At 36.1% G+C, this 27,522-nt stretch overlaps 1 protein-coding gene across 1 annotated transcript in view; it reads left to right on the forward strand.

Moving 5' to 3' along the window:
- RYR3 (ryanodine receptor 3) overlaps positions 1–27,522 on the forward strand; it is a 777,114-nt gene that overhangs the window by 360,813 nt on the left and 388,779 nt on the right. The window contains exons 16-18 of the mRNA XM_069097663.1: positions 2,332–2,450; positions 15,096–15,229; positions 16,316–16,557. Coding sequence (XP_068953764.1) covers positions 2,332–2,450; positions 15,096–15,229; positions 16,316–16,557 — 495 coding nt within the window. The remainder of the gene's footprint in view (positions 1–2,331; positions 2,451–15,095; positions 15,230–16,315; positions 16,558–27,522) is intronic.

Below are 27,522 nucleotides of genomic sequence, written 5' to 3' on the forward strand. Positions count from 1 at the left end.
CCTTCCTTCCTTCCTTCCTTCCTTCCTTCCTTCCTTCCTTCCTTCCTTCCTTCCTTCCTTCCTTCCTTCCTTCCTTCCTTCCTCTACAACTAGTTTTCTATAATAGTCTCATTGCTCTTCTGTGTGCATGTTTGTATTTATCTTGCATTCTTTTTTCCACTTTCCTCTTTTTAGATTCCTTTTCCTTTTCTTTTCTAGTATATGTTCATCTCACTTGTTGCTTTCACTCTTTTATTAGTTCTGGCAATCCTCTTCCTTTGGTTCCTTTGGGGTTTTTTGTTAATTTTCTGCTCAAACAGTGCTATGAAACCACTTTGGCCTGAAAAAAGAAGTGAATCATCCTAATTCATTTCCTAAAATGTCTTTGCTATCATAACCATAGCCCTTATTGGTGAACCAAGTATAGATCATCACTAATGAAAGCTTATATTGTGGGTCTCTAAATTCTAAGCCATGAATGTGAGAGGTTATATGAAAGATACTGCTAACTTCTATGTGAGTTGGAAAGGTTTTGTTCCTCATTTCATTCTTAGTATGTAGCTGATATTTTAGCAGTTATAGCTAAGTTTCTTCTCTGCCTTGTGCCTTTCCATCCCTTCTGCCTTGCTTTGTGTCTTGTCCAAATGTTTTTCAAATGTTTCAACAACAATATGCATATGTTAAGTGTTTACTATGTGCCAGGCACTGCACTAAGCTCTGGAGATATGAAGTAAGGCAAAAAGAGTACCTGCTCTCAAGGAACTTATATTCTAATGAAGGAGGGGAAGGGCAGAGGGGAAAGCAACACATAAACAATTTTTTACATATAAAATGTATACAAGGTAAATTGGAAATTCTTTCTAATATGAGGAAAGGCACAAGCATTTAGGGAAATACGGAAAGGCTTCTTGTACAAAGTGGGATTTTAGCTAGGACCTGAAGGGAGCAGCAAAAGCCAGGAAATAGAGATAAGGGAGAGAACTAACACTAAGCATAGGGAAAGGAGCCAGGAAAAATGTTTAGAGCGAGGAGCTGGAGTGTTGTGTACAAGCAATAGCAAGGAGACTGCTGTACATGAAAGAGAGTAAGGTAGAAGAAGACTGGGAAAGTATGAGGAGGGCAAGGTTTATAAGGGCTTTAAAAATCAGATAACTTTATAGTTAGTTGGTCTTGAAGATTATAGGAAGCCACTGAAGTTTATTAAGTAGGTGAGTGATATGGTCAGACCTTTGGCAGCTAAGTATATGATTAACTGGAAAGGGAAGAGACTTGTGGCAGGCAAACCAAGCAACAGGCTATTGCAAATAGTCCAAGTGTGAGGTGATAAGGGCTTAAACTAGGTTGACAGCTGTGTCATAGGAGAGAAGTTAATATGTATGTGTGTGTATACATATATATGTATACACATGTGTGTGTGTATACACACATATATATGTAAATGAGAGATGTTGCCAGGGTAGAAATGACAGAACTTGACAACATAGTGGGTGTGTGTAGTTGACACCTAGGGGACTTGGAGAATGGTGGTATCCCCAATAATAATAGAGAAGTTAGGAATAAGGGAGAGTTTTAGAGGAGGGAAAATGAAATCACTTTTCGATATGTTCAGTTTAATATGTCTACAAGATATCCAGTAGGTAGCAGATGTGGCAAAAATGAATCTAATGAAATCCAAAATGGACAGGGTATTGAGGAACCAAGCTTCTTAAGGAATTGATCTCCAAAGAACTTTCTTTATGAGATTATGATCTGAAAGTATAAGAACATGTTAATTCGACAGTTTATGTTTAATAAGTGCTTTTCTATTTGAAGAACTACCCTAAATACCCAGGTACAAGAACAAAGGGAAGAGAAGACAGTCTCTGTTTTTAGTAAATTTAGAGCGTGTTAGAATTTTTGAAGCAGTTCTACCTGCCTGTCATTTACTATGAAGTTGATGACAAAAGGTCTCAATTCAGGTTCTTTTAAAAAAGATAATCTGTATAATTTGAGTATCTTGTAGCACTTATCATAAATTATAGAACTGTTCCTATGCTTACTTTTAATCAAGAATTGTCTTGGTTTAAACCAATAAGACTTTCACTCTCCAGCTCCCTTTTCATGTTTTGAGACAGTGATTGATTTTTATTAGGTAATTCGTCACACTTAACTTTACACTACAGGCTGGTTTGCCCCAGGAGATTTAGAGTCCATCACAAATAACTTCATCTTCCATCGTGAGACATTAAGTAAATTTGATAAGTTGATATTATTTATTTTCCTTAGGATGCCATTTTCATTCTTTGCTTTCTAAATTTTATTATGGACTACAGGTTACTAATTGTCCAAATGATTTTTATAATTTTCATCTAGGTATTTTGGAGGTATTGCATTGCATCTTGATTGAAAGCCCAGAAGCCTTAAATTTGATATCAGAAGGACACATAAAGTCCATCATTTCTCTTCTGGATAAACATGGCCGCAATCACAAGGTAGGTGTGGCAAGAATAACAGAGCAATTTGAGTTGATGTGGTGCCATCCTTCCAGGGGTTTAGAACACTTTGTAAGAATTTTCTCTTAGTTCCATAGAAGATGTTTTGGCAGGATTCTTTCTTAGTTTCACCAGCTGTCCAGTAAGACTGATGCACAGTAAGACTGATGCACAGCAAGACCAGCAAAACATCCAAGCTTTATTTGAGATCATGGTTCCTAATTTCTTCTCCACACCCAAGATTTTGTCATCAGTGTGGTACAGTAAAAAGCTAAGGATGTAGAGTCAGGAAGCCTGGGGTTCAAATCCCACCTACTAATTCTGTTTAACAGCATGACTCAAGGCAAGACACTTAATCTCTCTGAGCCTGTCTCCTCTCCTATAAAACTAAGATATCCATGTCTATACCAGCTACTTCTAAGGACTGTTTTGAGGTTCACAGAAACTATATGAAATGCTTGATAAAACTTAAACTGTTTTATATCAATTGTTACTATAATAACCAAATTCTTAATTAAGCTCTAGGTATCATACAAGGCCAAATACATTGATTCAGTACTTTTTCCTATCCTCCAGGCCAGGTGTTTGTTGACAGAAAGACGATACTTATACACATATAGAGAAATATAGAGCAGAAAATCAATAGAATAGAACCTCATTATGATACCAGCTTGACAGTATATAAATGCAACCCCAAAATGGATGAGATCCCTTTACAACTCTAGAAGGTAAAAGATTTTCTAGATGCTAATCTCTACAAAGAATTGATGATCAGAATGATATTTGTAGATAAGTGTAATTTTTTTTAAGATCTAGGTTGTACAGTTGGAGTAAAGATTAGGGCAAGCAGTTGTGTCCCTCTAAGGGAGTTGAAGTTGATTTGTTTTTATAGGTCCATATTTTTTAATCTTCCTTCAGCCTTTGATGCCATAAATCACAAATGAATTTTTGGGGAAAGGGAAATGAGTTTCTTTTTGCAATATTGTTTAGATGATACACAGCATACTTAGAAAGTATGCAAGTCATGGACTTGAACACCTGCAACATTATTTGGCAAAGAATAGAAAGCAATATGTGAGATCTCAAATTACTTTCCAAAATACAATAAATCAGAAATAGGCATGAGGCTTTGTTTTTAGAACCATTTTTCTCTGCATGCCAACATGTTCCTTCCTTCCCGCTAACTGTAATAGAAATAATTGATATGTACTCAAGTAACACAGAAGTATAAGCCAATAGCTACATACAAATATCTTTGAAGTCTATTGATAGAGCGCTTACTCTAATCAATGTTTCTCCACAGGGACTTTTTAATTATACCATGTTATCTATATTATAGGTTCTTTCAACCAGAAGCCACAAAACATTTAATAGATATTATTTAGAAGCAAGCTTGTTTATCATCCTTCCCATTTTAAAGAAAAAGAAAATCACCAACAGCCTAAGTCAAAGTGCTGAAATACACTCAGAGAGTTGGTGCTTAGCTTAGGTTTTGTAGCTTTTAACCTTTCAGCTCTAATTTCTCTTTGAAAATTTTTGGATATTTAGTGAAACCTCGGCCAAATTTATCTTTGTTTTAGAAATTGTACTCATAGCTATGAAGAGTATAATTTGATTTTTTTTCTTAGTAGATTTGGAGCAGAAGGTGTGATTGTCCAGAATGAAGGCCCTTTTAAAATAAAAATTATGCCATAGTATAATTTGAGTATCAAAGTGAAATGTATCCCAGGTTGTCATAGTGGTATTGTGGTAGCTTTCTTAGAACCCTTCGTAGTAGAAATTAGTATGAAATCATCATGCCAGGCCAAATTGTTTTGACAGCTTTTCAACCCTACATGTAGCATGTAAAAAGAATTATTTCTACCACACTATCTCTGCAGCAATGTGTGAACATACATTCATGCACATATCTCATTTTTTAAGAGCAACACAGAAGTGATGGAGCATGACCCCAAACTTGGGTATCTGTTGTACTGCTTTTCCCCCTTACAGACTCACAAGAGTCTCTGTGACTTAAGTCTTAAATTTTCACTATCATTTTGTGGTTTGGTACCAAGAATATTTAAATCTATAGATGTCAAACCCTAGTTGTCTCTTTGACCAGTATTGTCCCCCTTCCCATGGAAATCACTGTTGCTTCCTTCAAATCATTGTCAAATTTGAAATTATATGTTTGAGCATAAAGGGACAATTAAGGCCGAAAGACTCTGAAGTGGAGAAGCAATGCTCTACTGGTCCGTTAGAGAGCCAGCAGCCATTCATTAATGTCACAAAAGGGGAAAGTGGTGCAGAGTGGTGAGAGAGGTTCTTTCAAAGAGTGATGGGTTTGGAATTAGAGGACCTAGATTTAAGTGCTAGTTCTACCACTAACTGGCTCTGTAATCTTAAGAAAGTCATTTCACTTTGGTATGTTTCATTTTCTTCATATGTTAAATGGGACTATAACAAATGTCCTGCTTATCTCATTTCTTCATGTATGTGACAAATATTTAAGGTCCTATGGTGCAATGAACCAAGTTCTAGGCATGATACAAAGATCAACTGTGACATAGTATCTACCTTCAGAGAGTTCAGTTTAGTACAAAATTATTATAGAGAGGGGAAAGAGCCAAAATGATAGAGAAAAGGCAGGGATTACTGAGCACTCCCAGATTCCCCTCCAAAAACTTAATAATGATCCCTTAAAACAAATATTGAAGCAACAGAGCACACAAAAGCTTGGGGTGAAACAATTTTCTGGCCCAAGATAACTTCAAAAGTCAGTCAGAAAGTTCTGTCAAACCAGAGAGAAAGTGGAACACAGTTCAGCATAGGCATTGCCCTGGCAAGATAACAACAAGCCATGGGACAATTGGTGACAGGGGTTTCTGGAGCTCTCAACACACAGATAGTAAGAGGATCAGGCAATTGATCAGAAGGATGTTATGGGATCCCTTTGCTGAAACTGGGTACGTGACTACATTGCATTGCCCATATGGAAATCTGGGTTGCCATCCTGGGTCACAGTATCAGGGTGAGAAGAAGAACCAGTGCATTAGAACTTGTGACTGCAGGGAAACGGGGACCCTGGTCATAGTTCTTGGGTTGAAAAGAGTGCTTATAGGCACTCACAGACCAGAGCACAGGTCAAGAAAGTAGTAAACATGCTTCTCCTTAGATCATATCACTTTGGAAGAGCTGAAAACTTAGACACTTCCATAATTAATTCTGAAAATTGTTGTACAAAGAACCTGAAGCTTGGGACAGTGCCCCCTTGACCCTGAAAGGAGAGCCCAACTTTAGCATAAAGTTAAAAGTCTAGAAATAGGCTGGAAAAGGAGCAAACAACAGGAAAAAAAACCTGACCATAGAACACCCTGTAATGTCAGGGAAGCTCAAAACACAAAGTCAAAACTGCTACATCCAAAGCCTGAAAGAAAAATGTGACTTGGTCTTAGGCTCAAAAAGGATTCCTGGAAGAAATCCAAAAGATTTTTAAAAGTCAGATAAGAGGGGTAGAAGAAAAACTGGGAAAAGAAATGAGAGTGATGTAAGAAAATCATGAAAAAAGAGTCAGTAGTTTGGTAAAGGAGGCACAGAAAATACTGAAGAAAATAACACCTTAAAAACCAGACTAGATCAAATTATAAAAGAGGCACAAAAATTCATTGAAGAGAGGAATGACTTAAAAAGCAGAATTGACCAAATGGAAAAGGAGGTACAGAAGTTCACTGAAGAAAATGATTCCTTAAAAATTAGAATCAGAGGGGTGGCTAGTTGGTGCAGTGAGTAAAGCACCAGCCCCGGAGTCAGAAGGACCTGAGTTCAGATCCCGCCTCAGACACTTAACACAAAAAAACTAGCTGTGTAAACTTGGGCAAGTTACTTAACCACAATTGCCCTCCAAAAAAAAATTAGAATCAGGCAAGTAGAAGCTAATGCCTCCATGAGAGGCACAAGATACAATAAAACAAAGTTAAAAGAATGAACAAATAAAATCTAACTGGAAAAAACAGCTGATGTGGAAAATGGATTGAGGAGAGATAATTTCAGAATTGTAAGGCTACTTGAAAGCCATCATCAAAGAAAGAGCCTAGACATTATCTTGCAACAATTTATCAAGGAAAACTGCCCTGATATTCTAAAATTATAGGGTAAAATAGAAATTGAAAGAATCCATCAGTCACCTCCCAAAATGAAAACTCCCGGAGTTGTTATAGCCAAATTCCAGAGTTCCCAGGTCAAGGAGAAAATATTATAAGCAGCCAGAAAGAAACAATCCAAATGTCATGGAGCCACAATCAAGATAACACAATATTTAGCATCTTCTATATTAAAGTAACTAAGAACTTAGAATAGGATATTCTGAAGGGCAAAGGAACTAGGATTACAATCAAGAATCATCTACCCAACAAAATTATAATTTTTCAGGGGGGAAAGTGGATGTTTAATGTAATAGAGGACTTTCAAACATTCCTCACAAAAAGACTGAAAATGAATAGAAAATTTGACTTTCAAATATAAGACTCGAGGGAAAGATAAAAAGGTGAGCAGAGAAATCATAAGGGATTCTATAAGCTTAAATTGTTTACATTCCTACATGGGAAGGTGATAACTGTAACTCCTAAGGGCTTTATCATGATTAGGGCAGTTTAAAATAGTATATATATAGATGGAGGGCACAGTTGTAATTTGAATATGATCAGTTGATATCTAAAAAAAAAATTAAAGATGAGAAAGAGGAATGCACTGGGAGAAGGAGGAAGAGAGAGAATGAAATAAATTAGCTCACATAAAAGGGTCACAAAAGAGTTTTTACAGTGGAGTGGAAGATGAGGGAGTTGAGAGGAAACACTTGAACTTACCTCTCAATGGAATTGGCTCAAAGGAGGAATAACATACACACTCAGTTTAGTATAGTAATCTATATTTAATTAAATATATTATTATAATTATATTATGATATTATTAAATCTAAATCTATTAGGAAAGAGAAGGGGAAGGGAATAAAAAAGAGGGGGGCTGATAGAAGGGAAGGCAATTGGGGGATATCATAGTCAAAGCAAAACACTTTTGAGGATGGACAAGGTGAAAGGAGAGAGAGAAAAAGATAAATGGGGATGGGGGAATAGGATGAAGGGAAATACACAGTAATCATGAGTATGATAAAAATTTGCCCCAAGTTTCTTAGATAAAAGTCTCACTTCTCACATATATACAGAACTGAGTCAAATTTATAAGAATATTAGTCATAGGGGTAGCTAGTGAATAGAACACCAGCCCTGGAGTCAGGAGGACCTGAGTTTAAATCTAACCTCAGACACTTAACACAAAAACTAGCCATGTGACCTTGGGCAAGCCACTTAACCCCAATTGTCCTAAAAAAAAAAAAAAGAATATTTGTAGGGGGCAGCTAGGTGGTGCAGTGAATAGAGTACTGGCCCTGGAGTCAGGAGGAGCTGGGTTCAAATCCAGCCTCAGACACCTAACAGAAAAACTAGCCATGTGACCTTGGGCAAGTCACTTAACCCCAATTGCCCTCCAAAAAGCAAAAAAAAGAAAAGAAGAAGAATATTAGTCATTCTCCAATTGATAGTCAAAGGATATGAACAGGCAGTTTTCAGAAAAAGATATCAAAGCTATATCTAGTCATATAAAAATGTTCTAAATCATTGTTGATTAGAAAAATGAAAATTAAAACAACTCAGAGATACTACCATACTACACCTGTCAAATTTGCTAATATGACAGAAAAGGAGAATGACAAATATTGGAGGGATATAGGAAAATTGGGACACTGATGTGCTGCTAGTGAAGTTGTAGACTGCTTCAACCATTCTGGAGAGTGATTTGAAACTATGCCCAAAAGGCTATAAAACTATACAAATACTGACCCAGCAATACTACTACTAGGTCTATATCCCAAAAGAAAAGAAATAAAAAAGGGCTTATAAGTACAAAAAAATATTCATAGTAGCTCTTTTTTTGTGATGGCAAAGAATTGGAAATTGAGAGAATGACAATCAATTGAGGAATAGCTGAAAAAGTTGTGGTATTTTATTTTGATGGAATACTATTGTACCATAAAAAATGATGAGCAGGATGTTCTCAGAAAAACCTGAGAAGACTTACATGAACTGATGAAAGGTGAAATTAGTAGAACCATGAGATTGTACATAGCAACAGCAATATTGTATGATGATCAACTGAGAATGACTTAGCTATTCTCAGTAATACAGTGATCTAAGGCTATTCTGAAGGTCTTATGATGAAAAATACTATCCACCTCCTGAGAAAGAAGAGACAATGTCTGAATGCAGATCAAAGCATACTTTTTTCCAACTTTCTTTTTTGCCTGTGTTTTTTTCCCCCAACGACTAATAGGGAATTATGTTTTGCATGACTGCTCAAATTGCTTGCCTTCTTAGTGGAGAGGAAAGAAGGGAAGAAAGGAGGGAGTCAATTTGGAATTCAAAATTTAAATGAAATAATACTAGAAACATTTTGCATGTAATGAGGAAAAATAAATATTAAATTTAAAAATTTTTATACAGATCCCCAAATAATGTAGTTGATTATGGTTAAGTTTATCAGAGAGTTTCAAAGCAAATTCTATTATATGCAAGAGGGAAAAGATGAAATAAGCATTTATACAATGCTTACTATATGCCAGGCATTGTGCTAAGCATTTTTACAAATATTATATCTTTGATCCTCACAACAACCCAGTGAGGTAGGTACAATTATTATCCCCATTTTACAGTTGAGGAATCTGAGGCAAACAGAAATTAAGTGACTTGCTTACAGTTACACAGCCAGGAAGTGTTGGAGGCCAGATTTGACCTCGAGTCTTCCTCATTTCAGTCCCAGTGCTCTATCCACTGTGTTATTAGGTGCATTCTGGGAAAGGAAGGTTGTTACTATCACAGTCTTATTTAAGGTATTGAGGAAAGCTTTATGTAGGAGATGACCAGTGATATGTGCAACCTGCAAGGCTATCATGAAGCAGAAAGAGAGGAGGGATCCCCTGAGAAAACCCTAGGTTAGTCAGAAACCCATATTGGGGACATTGAATGCAACTGGAAGTTGAACTAACCAGCCTGACACATCAGCTTTCAGAACAAGACAATGCACGATCTCTAGCTATGTTCTGAGACACCATAGCAGACTCTGAAGATCTATTATTTTCAACTTCAGATATCTAGAGGTGGTGGCTAACAAAAGGAGATGTAGGTCAGTGCTAGAATCCAGGTGACCCAGAAGAAAACCAAGCAGGGATGGCCATTCTACCCAAAAGTTCAACAGGGGGGGCCTAGTCTGACCCTGGAATAAAATCCCAATTTAGAAACTAAGGTTCTAGAGATGAGTAAAATTATAGTGAGCATTAGAAAGAATTGTTCATCCAAAGATAGCCAAAAATACAACCTAGAATCAGAGAATAACTCTATACCAACTGCAAGCAAACTCCAAAGAAAACATGAATTATCCACAAGGACTAAATAAATATCTAAAGAAAATGAAGCAAAAGCTAAAGAAAGTTGAATAGAAGCTCTGGAGAAAAAAAATTAGAAGAATAAATAACTTAGAACAGAAAGTGAAAAACTCCTACCCAATTAGCAGACTTCCTGAAAATTAGAATAATCAAAAAAGAATCAACAACTTCATGATGTAACAAGAAATATAAAAATTAAAAACTGAAAACAGAAAAGAATATACATAAAATACAAATGAATATGTTTTTAAAACAACTGACCTAAAGAACAAGTTAAAGAGAGGTAATATAAATATCACTAGAGTACCTAAAAGTTACAATTAAAAAAAAGTCAGTGCTGTGTTTCAAGAAACCATAAATGAAAGCTACCAACACCTTTTAGAATCAGAGAAAAAAGTGCAGAAAGCATCCATTGAACACATCTTAAAAGAAACTCCAGAAGGAGAGACCACAAGAATGACAAAATCTAGAACTTCATGTCAAAAAAAAGAAAATACTTCAAGAAGCCAGAAAAGAAAGTTGAAGGACCAAGAAACTACAGTTAGGATCATTCAAGACCTGGTCATTTCAAACTAAAATGGGGAAAAAAACATCATATAATAACTAAATAGCTAGCATTTACATAATGTTTTAAAGTTTTCTGGGTACTGTACATATATTATCACATTTGATCCTCACACCGAACCTATGAGGCAGGTGCTATTCTTATGCCCTATGAAGGAGCCTGTGGCCAAGAGAGGGTAAATGACTCATGTAGGGTCATACAGATAAGTGATATTTGAATCAGGTCTTCTTGACTTTTACCCATTATACCATCTACTTAGCTTCAAGATCTTGGAATATAATATTCTAAAAGGAAAATATGTAGACTTACAGCCAATAATAACTTATTCTCCAACATTGAGTATAATCCTTTAGGGGACTAAATGAATCTTTATTGTAATAGAGGATTTTCAGGTATTCCTGATGAAAAGACCAGAACTGAGTAGGGACTTTGAAATGAAAACATGAGTGTGAAGAAACCTGGAAAGGCAAAGTTATTTAGGAGGCTGAGCTGGCAAAAGAGGGTTGAACTTATTGTACATATACATGTAAACACACACATGTATGCAGATTTTAGCATGAAAACATATGATGCAAGAGGGAATAGTCAGGGAAGGGAGAGTGATTATTAAAATTGAAGCTAATAGTAGAGAGGGAATAGCCACAAGCAAAACAAATTTCATGATCCTGAAGAAGGGATGGGGGGAGGGGTGTTGGGGCAATCAAAAGTTGGAAGCAAAGGTGGAAAGACATCTCTTATGAAATGGCTGAACAAATGGCAATGGAATGGAATATTATTGTACCATGATGCAGAAGATATAATGGTTTACATAGAGAACCCTAGAGGATCAACTTAAAAAACTAACTGAAACAATTAACAGCTTCAGCAAAGTTGAAGGATAACAAATAAAACCAAACCATCAATATTTCTATATATTATCAACAAAATCCAGCAGGAAGAGACAGAAAGAAATTTCATTTAAAATAACTACAGATAATATAATTGCTTCCTAGTCTATCTTCCAAGACACATGTTAGACATATATGAACACAATTACAAAACAGTTCACACAGATAAAGACAGATCTGAATAATTGGAGAAGTATTAATTGCTCATTAGTAGACTGAATCAATATAATCAATATAATAAAATTGACAATATTACCTAAATTGTTCTACTTTTGCAGTGCCATGCCATTAAAACCATCAAAGAATTACTTTGTAGAGCTAGGAAAAACAAAACAAAGTAAAACAATGATTCATCTGGAATAATAAAAAGCAAAAATAATAAGAGAATCAATGAAAAAATGGGAAGGATGGCGTCCTAGCAGTACCAGATCTCAAACTATATTACAAAGCTGTAATAAGCAAAATAATTTGGTACTAGATGAAAAAATAGAGTTGTTGATCAATGGAACAGATTAGGTACATAATATAAAGAAGCAAATGAACACTGTAACCTAATGTTTGATAAACCTAAAGATCTCAGCTATTTGGATAAGAGCTCACTATTTGACAAAAACTTCTGAGAAAACTAAGAAGTGGTCTTGCAAAAACTGGGCATAGACCAGCATCTCATACAACATACCAAGATAGGTTCAAAATAAGTAGATAATTTAAATGTAAAGGGTGATATCATAAACAAATTAAGTGGAGCATGGAAGAAATTACTTGTCAGATCTACAGATGGGGAAGAGTTTATGACCAGACAAGAGAGAGAGAGGTTCACAGGAAGTAAAATGAATAATTTTGATTTTGTAAAATTAAGAAGGTTTTACACAAACAAAACCAGTGCAACCAAAAAGTAAAGCCAGAAACTGGGCGGGGGGGAAGAGGGAGGAAGAGGGAAGAGGGTGATACCTTTGTAGCAAGTTTAGACCTCATTTTTCATATATCTAGGGAAGTAAGCCAAATTTTTAAGAATGAGAGCTATTTCCCAATTGATAAATAACCTAGGAAAATGTTTTCAGTGGAAGAAATCAAAGTATCAATAGTCATATGAAAAAATGCTTAAGGGGCGGCTAGGTGGCACAGTGAATAGAGCACCAGCCCTGGAGTTAGGAGGACCTGAGTTCAAATCCAGCCTCAGACACTTAACACAAAAAAAGAAACCTAGCTGTGTGACCTTAGGCAAGTCACTTAATCCCAGTTGCCCTATCTTCCCCACTCCAAAAAAGGAAAAAAATGTTTAAAATCACTAATAACTAGAGAAATGTAGATTTTTTAAAATTCTGAGGTTTTCTACATCACACCTATCATATTAGCCAACATGAAAGACACTCAGTAGCTGTGTGATTCTGGGCAAGTTGTGTTTGCCTCAGTTTCTTCATTTGTAAAATGAGCTAGAGAAGAAAGTGGCAAACCACTCCAATGTCCTTGCCAAGAAAACCCCAAATAGGGTCACAAAGAGTCAGATATGACTGAAATGACTGAATAGCAACATGATGGAAAGGGAAAATGACAAATGCTACAGAGGATATAGAAAAATAGGGACACTAATGCACTGTTGGTTGAGTTTTTAATTGCTCCAACTATTCTAGGGAATAATTTGAAACTATACCCCTTCTCCCAAACTATAAACTGTGTATACTCTTTGACCCAATAATAACATTTCTAAGTCTATATCCCAAAGAAATCAAAGAAAAAGGGAAAAGTCTCATTTGTACAAAATATTTATAGCAACCTATAAATATCACATGACTTTAGATTGCAAAACATAGCAAACTCTCCATATAGAGGAAAGAACTGAAGCATTTATTTAGACACCAGAAAACCAAATCCCAAAACCAGTAAGTCGATTCCATCATAGTACCAAAGATATTAAGAAGTCATAATAACACCAAGAGCCACAGCATCCTTCCCACAAACCAATATTAGATCAATATTTATTCACAAATCTATCTCCTTGCCTCAACCTCTCTCTCCCACCATCTCTCTGGCTCTCATTCTCAGCTTCCTGTAGGCTCTGCTTCCCTTCAGCAAACTCCTCCCACCACAGGCTCCATGTGACTACATTCAGCTTATCAGAGGGCAGAGTTAAAAAATGCTCTAAATCACTATTGATTAGAGAAATGCAAATTAAAACAACTCTGAGACACCACATCACACTTATCAGATTGGCTAATGTGACAAAACAGGAAAACAATGAATGCCTCAGAAGATGTGGGAAAATTGGAACATTAATGCATTGTTGGTGAAGTTGTGAACTGATCCAACCATCCTGGAGAGCAATTTGGAACTATACCCAAAGAGCTAAAAAGCTGTGCATACCCTTTGATATCTCAGTAATATTGATACTAGGTCTGTGTCCCAAAGAGATTGTGAAAGAGTGAAAAGGACCCACATGGACAAAAATGTTTATAGCAACTTTTTTTTTATATCCAAGAATTGGAAACTGAGGGAATGCCCTTCAGTTGGGGAATGGTTAAACAAGTTGTGGTATATGAATGTAATGGAATAGTATTGTACCATAAGGAATGAGGAGCAGGTGGGAAACCTGGAAAAACTTAAATGAACTGCTGTTGAGTGAAGTGAGCAGAGCAGGAGAACATTGTACACAGTAACAGCAACATTGTGTGATGGCCAGCTTTGGTAGACTTAGCTCTTCTCAGCAATGCAATGAGCTAAAATAACTCCAAAAGACTCATGATGGAAAATGTCATCCACATCCAGAGAAGAAACTATAGAGTCTGAATGCAGATGGAATCATGTCATTTTCTCTTTTTTGTTGTTTTTTTCTTTCTTCTTGTTTTTCCCTTTGATTCTGATTCTTCTTTCACAACATGACTAATGTGGAGATATTTATTATAATTGCACTTTTAGATTGTATCCAATTGCATACTGTCTTGGGGAGGGGAAAAATTTAGAATTCAAAATCTTGTAAAAGTGAATGTAAAAATAAAGAATTTTTTTAAAAAAATTCTAGTACCTTCCCCCTGTTGATTGTTTCGAATTTATTCTGTATATTTCTTGTTTGTACATAGTTATTTGTATGTTGTCTCCTCCTTTAGAGTGTGTGTTCCTCAAGAGTAGGAACTATCTTTTACCTTTTTTTTTTATCCCCAACACTTAACACAGTGTCAGGTAAATAATAGGTGCTTAATAAGCTTTTATTGGTTAATAGACTAAATTGTTTCTAAGATTCTTTTCAACTCTAACATCCTGTGATCCTAGAAGTTACCTTCAGGTCATTATAATTCTTAACTACACTAGAAGGCTTCAGCTCCATATATGGTCCTTGCATGTTTTTTATTTGCCATTAGCTTGTGACTCTAGAAGACTTAACCTAGACACACTGCTAATCAATCTAAGTCTTTAGGCTTAGAAGGAAAGTATAATTGTTTCCTACAAAATCAATATATCTCTGAGGGAGGGAGACAGGAGATAGAGTAAAGTGGCTGAGGGTGGAAAAGGATCTTGTAGGTACATTCCACTGATAAGTGAGTGAATAGTCTTGACACTTTTATATGTATTTTCATCACTTTCCTATGGCCCAATTCTGGGACTTCTTAGCACATTCTCTAACCTGATAGTAAAGTACTGTAGTGGTTAATTTCTGGAACTTATCATGGATTTTAGGTTTCTTTTCCATCTATACTGCCTGGTGATTTTTATTGTCTATATCATTGCAGGTTCTTGATGTACTTTGCTCTCTCTGTCTCTGTAATGGGGTCGCAGTAAGAGCCAACCAGAATCTTATCTGTGACAACCTGCTGCCCCGAAGAGACTTGCTTCTCCAGACCCGACTGATTAATGATGTGACAAGGTAGGGTTTTTACTGTGTTGCTAAGAACCATACTTAACCTTGTCTGGACCACAAAGAGAGGGAAAAATATACTTGGCCCCTCCTTTCTTGGAATTTATATAGGATGGGAGGGCATTCTCAATCTTCTTCTGTGCTACAACAGTAGATCACAAAAGGTGATAAGTACAGCATCCTCTAGTGCTCCTGAGCATGTTTCTGGCTTCTCCTAACTTGACCATTTTACACGAAAGGATAAAATCACACAATTACATGTAGAGAACAAACCAGACAGGCTGACTTAAGAGTGAAGGAATATTATGCAGATTCAATTCAGAAATCTCCAACCAAAGAAAATTATTAATTAGATGCATTATTACTGTCCCCTAAAATGAAAAAAAAATTAAATACCTTTTCTTCTGTCCTTATTCTGCCTCTACCTTCTAGGAGCATCACATAGAACATTTTTAAATAGTGGAAGACAAAGCTGTGATTTTACTGGGCCCAGGTTTTCAAAAACAGGTTTTTTTCATTATCACCAGTTAGTTATCCAATTTTCCAGAAAAGACCTGGAACATATAGAGGATTTGACTCTTCTAGATTGAAAGGAACTGGACCTTTGAAATTAAACTCTGCCTCAAGTCAGCCTTTAGCCCAGAGTAGTCTTTACACAGATAAATTATAATACACAAAGTATAATAATAGCCTCAAAATGATAAAGCCATTGCCATGAACCTTCTTCAGTTATAACAGATTTCTAGGGGCTACTCCCAATAATCATGAAATAATCTCCATTTAAGAATGTAGGTTTCAAACCTGTTTGGGTGTAGAGATAAACTATCACTTAACTTTTATAGCAGAAATGAGGATGTGGTGGTGTAGAGAGTCAACATAAATCTTTATTTTATATTCCCAGTTGAAGAAGGTATTTGTTAACTGCTAAGTCCCAAAATACCTACAACTCCTACTTTTCAGGAATAATAACAAAAAATACACATCCCTTTTATAGGTACAAAATGACTAGCCCTTCCCTTCCTGTTCCCTGATCATCTGTACTTCATTGTCCTGCAGAATCTGTGGGTGTTACCTGATTTTTACATTCCATTTCAGCATCCGGCCAAATATTTTCCTTGGAGTTGCTGAAGGCTCAGCTCAGTACAGGAAATGGTACTTTGAGCTAATACTAGATCAGGTGGATCCTTTCATAACAGCAGAACCCACACACCTGCGGGTAGGCTGGGCTTCTTCACCAGGCTATGCTCCTTACCCTGGTGGTGGAGAAGGTTGGGGAGGCAACGGCGTTGGTGATGACCTATACTCCTATGGCTTTGATGGGCTCCATCTTTGGTCTGGTAAGTATACTTCCAAAGCTGCATTCAGTTATTTTTCCTCATTTTGAGTTAAGGAGTCTCTCTCATAGTTTTAATGCTTTCTGAAGGTCACTACTCTAGCCAACAAGGCGTCAGGAAACATGGATTTCCTTTTCAGCTTTACCACCAACTCATTAAGACTGGACATGTTATTTTTTCATGACTATTTTTATAAAAGAAGAAATTTACCTCTACTTTCTTTCTCATAACTCCTAAGGATCTGGCCAAGACAGTTAATAGTTAGAATTTGTGCTTAAAATTTTCAAATTCTCCATGACAATCTATTCTGAGGTCTCAACCAGGTATATGTTCAACTGATTAATCAAACACATACTTCTGTTTGGAGGGTTATATTGGTCCTACCTATAGGCCCTCTGTAACCTTTATCAATATTCAAATAGGTCCAGGCCTTCATCCTAGGTAAGGGTATATAACTCAATCACATTAAATTCTGTAAAAGAGTAACAGTTCTACCTCGCTTATATCTGGAATTTAAAACATATGGATCCTACTTCAACCAATAACATAATATCTGCATTTTAGGCATTTATCTGAGAATTCAGCCATGCATTGACTATGACCTCGAATTTGCAAAAAAGCTTTTTATTTTTTATTTTATTTATTTTTATTTTTTATTTTTTCCCTTACCCACCACTCCAAATAGCAGTCCCACAGGATATCCCCTCCTCCAACCTGCTGTCTCCCATATTTTCTCCCATAGCCCTTTCGACTTTTCCAGTGGATCTCTATGCCTCAGTGCCTGTATATCTTATTTCCCAATTACATGTAAAATAGTATTAATAATAACATATATATTTAAATATTTGATTTTAAAACTTTGAATTCCAGATTCATTACCTTCCTCCTTTGTCACCCACCCTTACTGGGAAGATAAGCAATTCAGTATAGATTGTACATGTATGGCTAATGCAAAACAATAACATAGTAGATATATTATAAAAGACTGACTATATTTCCCTCCCTCCTATCCCACCTCCCACTTGTTCTATTCTCTACTTTGACCTAGTCCCTTTTCAAAAGTGGGTGCTTCCAACTTCCCTCCCCCTCCAGCCTGCCCTCCCTTCCATCATCCCCCCTCTCATCCCCTTCCCCCCCTACTCTCCTGGAGTGTGTATTTCATTCCCTCCCCAAGCCAAATTCAATGGAAATAAAGTTGACCCATTCCCTTTTGCCTTCCTATTCTTTCCCTCCATTGTAAACATTTTCCCTTGCCTCTTCTATATGAGATAGTTTACCCCATTCTGTCTCTCCCCATCTCCTCTCATTATATTCCTCTCTCGGCTCTTAATTTCACCTTTTAAGTATCATCCCTTCCTATTAAATTGGTCCTGTGCCCTCTATCTATGTATACCTGTAAACATGTATATACACATTTACATATGTATTCATATGCATATATACCCTCATATATAGACATATATATATATATATATATATATATATTTCTATTCTCTTCAACTACTGAGAAAAGTTTCATACGTTACAGTTATTGTTTTTCCATGTAGGAATGTTAATATTTCAACTTTGATAAGTTGATTTCTTTTCCCTGTTTACCTTCTCATGCTTCTCTTGCTTCTTGTATCTGAATGTCAAATTTTCTATTCAACTCTTTTTTTCAGCAAGAATGCTTGAAAGTCCTCTATTCCACTGAATGACCATATTTTCCCCTGAAATGTGATACTCATTTTTGCTGGGTAGGTGCTTCTTGGTTTTAATCCCAGCTCCTTTGACCTCCAGAATATCATATTCCAAGCCCTTTGATCCCTCAGTGTAGAAGCTTCCAGATCCTGGGTTATCTTGATTTTATTTCCACAATATTCAAATTGTTTCTTCCTGGCTGCTTGTAATATTCTCTCCTTAATCTGGGAATTCCAGAACCTGGCTATAGTATTCCTAGGAGTTTTCTTTTTGGGATCTTTTTCAGGAGGTGATTGGGGGATTCTTTCATCCCCTATTTTGCCTTCTGGTTCTAAAACATCAGGGCAGTTTTCTTTGAGAACTTCCTGGAGGATGATTTCTAGGTTATTACTTTGATCATGGCTTTCAGGTAGCCCAATAATTTTTAAATTATCTCTCCTGGATCTATTTTCCAGGTCAGTGGTTTTTCCCATGAGATATTTCGCATTGCCTTCTATTCTTTCATTTGTTTGGATCTGTTCAACAGCATCTTGATTTCTCATAAAGTCATTAGCTTCCATTTGCTCCAATCTAATTCTGAAGCAATGATTCTCCTCATTGAACTTTTGAGATTCTTTTTCCATCTGGCAAATTTGGCTTCTTAAGGCATTCTTCTCCTCATTGCCTTTTTGAGCCTCTTTTGCCATTTGAGTTAGTCTATTTTTTAAGGTGTGATTTTCCTCAGTCAGGCTGTTGGCTCTCATTTCATAATTTTCTTGCATCTTGCAATAGCATAATATAAAATATAAAATAGTGGTGGCCTCCACAACTGTTCTCCTTCTCAGTTCTGCTCTCTCCCAGCTTGGGCTTCTCTTTATATGTAGTCATTAGCTCCTTCCTATTGCATCAGTAAGTTCCTCCCACTCTGGGTTTCACAAGTTCTGTTTCTTAACAAAGACTTCATGTAATCATGGGCAAGGCTCAAAAAAACTTGAACTGAAACAAGATGCTAAATAATTAAATAGCTGAAATAAGATGCTAAGTACTACTTTGCTTGCCATTACAGTTGGGGAGTGATATAGTCAGACTTGTTCTTTAGTAAAATTACTTTGGCAGCCCTGTGTAGTATAAATTGGGGAGGGGAGAAACTTGAATCTGGGAGACCAATTTGGAAGCTTTTATCCAAGTCAAAGGTGAAAAGGCCAATGCTAGGGTAGTGGCTATGATGTGTATAAAGAGAAGGGACAGATAATATAGTTGTTGTGCAGAGATGACATGGTTTGACAACTGACTAGATAGAATGGGTGAGAAAGAATGAGGATTTTAAAATGTCATCTAGGTCCTCAACCTAAGAGATGGAAAAGTTGGTGGTACCCTTGACAGTAACAGGAATGTTTGGAGGAGAGTTGGGTTTTGAGGGAAAGATAATATAGATCTGTGATGAAGGTCATAACCCATCCATATTTGTTCATCCTTTGTTATTCAGTCCATCCTATGCACAACAAAAAATGGAGAAGGTAGGGCTTTCGCTGATAAATTACTGTTTGGAGGGTAGAACAGACACTCTGAGAGATGTCTATCTCAGCCACAAGTTGATTTGAGGGACATGTAGTTTATAGACTGGGGCAGGAGGGAAGTTTTCCCAATGAAACATGTGAAGCTGATTTGAGTTTCTGGATAGTAGTTAGATTATAACTATATATAATTTCCGGACCATTGCTTAGCTCAGAAGTGGGGAGAGTGGGAACTTTCACAATGGAGAGAGAGAGAGTCCTGTAGGGGAATATGGGGTAAAAAATGAAGAAGTTTGCCTATGTGGGTTAATTGTGTATATTTCCTATAACAAGATAATGAGAACAATATAATCCACCTTATTTCCCTTTTTGCCTTACCTGCCAGGAAATTCAGAGCTAAATTCAATGTCTAACTAGAATAATTAACTCATCCCAAGTGTCTGGTAATATCATATTTTACATTCTTCACATTGATTTTTTTTTGTTTTTATTTTTAAATTGTCTTGATTTATATTGTGTATAATATTACAAATAACTTGATATCCTTCTTGGAAGTAGACAGGGTATAAGTACTAATAAGTAAAAAGAGGAGGCATCTTGGTTAAATGAAGAGAATATTTAACTAAGAATCAGATGTTCTAATCTCTGCTATCTCTACTATTTATTTTGCCACTTACTGGATCTTATCACCTTGGTACTATAGTTTCAGTTTTCTAAGTCTCAGTTCCCTCATCTTTAAAATCAAGAAATAGGACTAGATAATTTCTAATATTCCTCCTGTTTCTAATGTTCTGTGATTCTATTCTCCCAAGGGTGTTTGGGATGTGAATGGGGTCTTTCTTTATTTTTCTGAGCTTCCTAAAGAATAGTTGAATGGGGTGGGGGGGGGGAGTTAGAGCCAAGATGGTGGAGTGAATGCAGGGACTTTCTTGAACTCTCCCCCAAACCCCTGTAAAAGATGACTCTAAACAAATTCTAGAGCAACAGAATCCACAAAATGACAGAATTAAACAAATTTCTAGCCCAAGACAACCTAAAACGTCAAGAGGAAAGGTCTGTTACACCAGGCTGAGAGAGGAGCACAATCCAATGTGGGTCACACAGGCATAGACCAGGCCCCAGTAATACCCCAAGTAGACCTCAGGGGAATGAATCACTGACAGCTGTGGTGGTTTCCAGACTTCTCAGTCACAAAGGGACCAGGTCAACTTAGAAGGCCAGTAAGAAAGATCTATGGGACCTGAGTGGGAGAGGAGTGTGGTCTGGCCCCAGACCTAGGGCACTAGCAGTGGCTGCAGCTGCTTCTGGAGCTCTTGGTCCACAGATGGTGGGGGAGGATCAAGTGACTGATCAGAGGGGGATTGCATGGATATACCTCTTTGATGTCTCTGAGGCAGGATTCTCTTGCTTTGCCCTTGCTTAGATCTAGCTCATAGTCCTGGTGGTAGTGGAGTGAGAAGGAGCATTGGCATGGTGGAGGTTGTGGAAAAGTTGGAGAAGGCATCTTCCTCACAGTTCCAAGGCAGAAAAGAGTGCTTGTGGTCACTCACAGAGCAGAGCACACACGAGGAGAGGAGTAAACACTTCTCCTTTAATCATACTACCTTGGAAGTACTGAAAATTTGTAGGTCTCTGAAAACATTTGCACAAAACCCTGGAAGCCTGGGGCAGTGCACTCTCTAATCCAAAAGCAGAGTCCTACCTTAAGAGAGAGTTAAATAGTCAAGTAATAGGCTGGGAAATGAGCAAACAGCAAAAAAAAAACCGTAAGACTATAGAATCTTACTTTGATGACAAGGAAGATCAAATTATATGACCAGAAGAAGAAAACAAAGTCAAAGCTCCTATAGTCAAAGCCTCTAAGAAAAATACAAATTGATCTCTGGACATGGAAGAGCTCAAAAAGGATTTTGAAAATCAAGTATGAGATGGAGAGGAAAAATTGGATAAAAAAATGAGAGTGATGCAAGAAAATCATGAAAAACAAGTCCACAGCTTGCTAAAGAAGACCCCCAAAAATTCTGAAGAAAATAACACCTTAAAAAAGAGACTAATCCAAATGACAAAAGAGGTCCAAAAAACCAATGAGGGGAAGAATGCCTTAAAAAGCAAAATTGGCCACATGTAAAAGGAGGTCCAAAAGCTCAATGAAGAAAATAATTCCTTAAAAATTGGCATGGAGCAAAAGGAAGCTAATAACTCTATGAGAAATCAAGTAATTATATAAGAATGAAAAAAATAGAAGGCAATGTGAAATATCTCACTGAAAAAAAAACTGACCTGGAAAATAGATCCAGGAGAGAAATTTAAAAATTATTGGACTGCCTGAAAGCCATGATCCAAAAAGGAACCTAGACATCATCTTTCAGGAAATTATCAGGGGAAACTTCCCTGATATTCTAGAACCAGAGGGTAAAATAGAAATTGAAAGAATCTACTGATCACTCCCTGAAAGAGATCCCAAAAGGAAAACTCCTAGGAATATTTAGCCAAATTCCAGAGTTCCCAGGTCAAGGAGAAAATATTACAAGTAGCCGGAAAGAAATAATTCAAGTATTGTGGAATCACAATCAGGATAACACAAGATTTAGCAGCTTCTACATTAAGGGGATTGGAGGGCCAGGAATAGGATATTCCTGAGGTCAGAGGAGCTAGGATTAAAACCAAGAATCACCTACCCAGCAAAACTGAGTATAATATTTCAAGGGGGAAAATGGATATTCAGTGAAATAGAGGACTTTAAAGCATTCTTGATGAAAATACCAGAGCGGAATAGAAAATTTAACTTTCAAATACAAGGTTCAAGAGAAGCATGAAAAGGTAAACAGGAAAGAGAAATCATGAGGGACTTATTAAAGTTGAACTGTTTACATTCCTAAATGGAATGTAACTCATGAGACCTTTCTCAGTATTAGGGTATTTGGATGGACCACACACACACACACACACACACACACCGAGGGCACAGGGTAAGTTGAATATGAAGGAATGATATCTATAAAATAAAATTAAGGGGTGAGAGAGAGGAATGTACTGGGAGAAAGAGAAAGGGAGAGGTAGATGAAATAAAATATCTCACATAAAAGAGGGGGGGAGAAGCTTTTATAGTAAGGGGAAGAGGGGATTAGTGAACCTTACTCTCATCAGATTTGGATGAAGGAGGGAATAATACATACACTCAATTGAGTATGGAAATCTATTTTACCCTACAAGAAAATAGTGGGGGTGAGGATAAGAGAGGGGGGAAGATAGAATAAAGGGCAAATGGCAGGGGAAGGGTAATCAGAAGCAAACACTCTTGAGATGGAACGGAGTCAAAGAAGAGAATAGAATAAATGGGGGGGCAGTATAGGATGAAGGGAAATATAGTTAATCTTTTACAACATCACTATTATGGAAATATTTTGCATGACTACAAATGTATAACCCACATCAAATTGCTTGCCTTTTCAATGAGGGTGGGGATGGAAGAAGGGAGAGAATGTAGAAATCAAAGTTTTATAAACAAATGTTAAAAATAGCTTTTTAAATGCAACAGAGAAATAAGATATACAGGCAATGGGGTATAGAAATCTATCTTGCCATACAGGAAATAGAAGGGAAGGGGATAAGAGAAGGGAGGGAGGTGATAGAAGGGAAGGCAGATTGGTAGAAGGAGTAATCAGAATGCCTGCTCTCTTGGGTTGGGCGGAGGGGAGAGATGGGTAGAAAATTTGAAACTCAAAATCTTGTGCAAGTGAATGTTGAAAATAAAAATAAATTAAGAAAAAAGAATAGTTGAATATATGATTCTGTCTGCTTATCAATGTGGGAATTCCTTCTAATAATGCAAATAACCACCCATCTATGCCTTCCCATCTGGTGTGACTTTCATCTATGTCCTCCCATAAATCACCACTTGGGTTCCACTGAATTTATCAAGGGTCCTTTTCATCTTTTTTGCATTGCATGAATAGTAACTGAGCATATAGACCTTTCTGTCTCTTATTCCTCAATCTCACGTGACCAACTCATCCATTTACCCAGTCATACCTTTCAGTAAAATTATTTATTACACTCTTTCTTCATAATTTCTAGTTTGTAATGTGTTGTATTCTGTCTCCTTTCCCTTTGGGACATCTTGAATGATCATAGAATTATATAACTTATAGCCATACAACCTAACAAAGATGTACTTTTGTTTCCAAGAGAAGCCATATACATTCTAAAATGATATTGTATTTGGCTCCTTTATCTTTACACTGGGCCAAGGGATCAGGTGATTGATGACCAAATCTGTTTCTAAGATCTTTCAGTTTAACTTTGGTAATTAGTTAAACTTCTATATAATAAAATAAATTTTTATATAGTAAAATCTGTATCAAAGTCTATATAGACATTCCTTTTCCATTTTTTATCATCCAGAACTTATTAGTTCAGTATAGAGGTGAATATTGAACTGAGTGATATATTTTTCTCATTCTTATTGTCTCATCTATAATTGAAACTTATTTTAATCTTTACCTTTACAAATCAGTGATCTTGTTCTTCACAAATTGCTGATTCAAGAATAATTTCCATATGAACAAGGAGTCATTTCCTGTTCGTTACATATGGTCAGTAGCATTTTTTCATTATATTTAGTACTTACATTGCTTAGCACCACAATAATCTTTGCTCAAAGAAAATATTTATTGCCTAAAGCAGTGCATTTTCTATGAGTATCCAAGCCTTTGGCTTCCTTGATTCTTTAATCCTAAATCAAATTTTTCAACAAATTTTTCACCATTTTCTCTGTTTATATCTTTTCATTGAAATCATTGAATATCAAAGGATGTGTCAATTTAATTTGGAGGATCTTGTCAAACTCTTCATAAAATTTTTTCTGCCTCATTCTCTGCAACCAGTGTTGGCACATAACCTGAAATTATTTTCCTGATTGGCAAATATTTGTTTATTTCTACAATATGGGATGATCAGACACCCCATGAATTTTTTTCATAGCTTCTGAATGCATATGAAAACCACTTCTGTAACATCCTTAATTTGCCTGTACATGCTTGTGTTATCCTTCCCTTTAAAGATAACTTTAGAAAAAGAAGTCTTCTGACTTCATTTGTAGTAAGAATTTCAAGACTGATATAATTCAATACCTCCAGTAATATAATTCTTATTGGATACCTAACCTTCAAGGTACCAAGAGCTAAATTAAAAGTTTATAGAAGGTCTAAAAGCTATGCTTCTTAACAACTCTCAGCCATGATCACTGCAGAAGCAGAAGGAGGCCACATAGGACTAAATCCCATTTTGTCTTTTTTTTTTAATTTTATCAGTTGTCTTGACTAAAGAATTCTTCACCAGATGACAATCCTATTGGCAATATGTTCTCTATACTTAGCTAGGCAGATCTTTGCAAAAGACATTTATTCTTTTGCCAGGGCCATACTAGAAGCCTTTTTATCATGGCAGACCAGGCAGAGTTTGCATTTAATATCATAGCCTCTAAGAGCCCAGTTTTCTTTCCATACCAAAATAAAATATTATAATAGGACTTTGTAAAGGTCAGGAGGATTAATAAAAATTAAAATATATGTGAGAAATGCAAGTTAAAGTTTTAATTTTTATCTCCCTGTTGCTCTCCTAACTTCTTGTTCCATAATCCAGTTTTAGAATCATCTTCATTGTGATTGAGTTTTCCTTTTTCCTATTCCTGAAAGTCTTTTCATAGACTCTAGTCTAACATAGTATATTAAAAGTTTTTAACTTGTCCAGGTGCCTCTGAGTTTACTCCAGAAAACTCAAAGGCATCTGGTCAAAGGTAAAAACTTTGCCAAATATTATGCCAAATGTCACAGGACCCTCAGAAAACTATACCTTGGGAAGTGATTGAATGTAAGCTTCTTCATAGATACTGTGTTTTGTATTCTTGAATCTCTGAAGATGTAAGTGGTATTGAAAAAGGTATTTGTCATCTTCACTCCCATTGTATGCCTGTTTATCTTCTCTCCTTTCCAAATCATTAAGCAGTCACATTTTTGTACTATGTCTCTTAACTACTTTGGGGTTACTATTCAGTTCCTCAAAAGATAAGAGAGACTACAGATACCTAAAGACCATCCAAGGAATGCCTTAAGGATAAAAATCTTCTGATATTTCCTTATGCAAAGCTACCCAAAAGACCTACTTTTATTTTATTTTTTAAGACCTACTTTAAATGGCCCCAGAAAAGTCCCCGTATATGCCTGCTAATGCTTTTCCTCACTGTTCAATTAAGTGTCTACTACCAAGAAAATGGTATATCCAATCTCACTCAACATTTCTCCTCTGAAATAGAATTTTTGGTGTCATGCCACTTTGTACCAAGAAGATATATAGCCATTGACTTTTAATTAGCTTATTCTTCCCTTTCGTATGTATGACTCAGTTTTTAAGAAGTTGATTGGCAGTCTCTGAAATCTGCTCTGGACTTGCTTTAGCTCTGTGCAGTAAGTTGAGGGAAGTCCTCATTGCTTCAAAACTCTGATGAGAAGTATAGACAAAAGCACATACAAGATTTACACAGTTTACTCTCATGAAAACCCAAATATTTTCCTCTTTGCACAATATCTTTTTGAACTAGCCTATGAAACATGCAATAAATGTAAATCTTGTTTATAAGAGTAAAAATGTCTGAATTGCTCCATCTAAAGAAAATTCATTATTAATGACTCCCATCAGATTCTGAATGAATTTCACAGGATTTTAGAGCTCAGAGCTTCCATGTATAATGAAGAAATCAGTATATAATGACAGAATGAGATTAAAATAACACACACGACACTTAATGGGAAATTGTTGGATACTCCAGGGATAGTTTTCCTACCTTTTCTCAGTAATTATCAAATTTGTTGCATAATTTCTCTCTCTTTATCCTTTCCAGTTGATGATGATAAATAGTAATTTTTTAGGATGGTCTTTTTTCAAATATGAAGTACTATAATAAGATGACCAAACATCCCTTGAAATGATATTTCTCCTTGTTTTTGTACACATGATAAAATGAACTCTGCCATTTCCTTGTAATTATATATTAATCAGCAAACTCTGTAGATTTTCCTAGTAAAATCTATGAACCAGCCTTCCATTTTGCCACAGAGTCATTCTTTTGTTTTTGTTTTGTCACATTCTTTTTTTTTAATAGTGAGAATGTCAAGATTTATCCAATTAATTTCTTTAGTGCAGGGGTTCTTCACCTAGGGGTCTATGAATTTGTTTTTTAAAAACCTCTTTTGGTAACTGCAATTTAGTTGATTTCCCTTATATATATTTATTCTTTTAAAATATATATTTATCTGAGAATAGATCCATAGTCTTCACTAGATTTCCAAGAGTCCATAATATGAAAAAGATAATGAAACTTTGCTCTAGTGGCATGTCTGCTTGTTGGTAATTGGATAAGCATATCACATTAATAATAATAATAGCTAACATACAGTACTTAATATGTGCCAAGCACTACAGTTTTTAAGTTGTTTGATCCTCACAACTACCATGGGAGATAGGTGCTATTATCATTCCCATTTACAAATAAAGAAACTGAGTAAAATTGAGCCAAACTTGCCTAAGGTCACACAGTTAGGAAGTGTCTGTTGCTGTATTTGAGCTCTTCTCATTCTGATTTCAGTCCCAGTACTCCATTTACTTTGCCACCTAGGTGGAGACTAATGTGTGAGGAACTGAAAGTAGGACATTGTAGTTAGGTAACAGAGTATGAGGATCAAATGAGATAATCTTTGTAAAACACTTGGCACCTTTTGTCGTGTATATATATATATAT

The sequence above is a fragment of the Petaurus breviceps genome, unplaced genomic scaffold (assembly GCF_028583685.1).
Source record: "Petaurus breviceps papuanus isolate PSGF00001 unplaced genomic scaffold, PetGlider_PUasm1.0 37, whole genome shotgun sequence".
Lineage (NCBI taxonomy): Eukaryota > Metazoa > Chordata > Mammalia > Diprotodontia > Petauridae > Petaurus > Petaurus breviceps.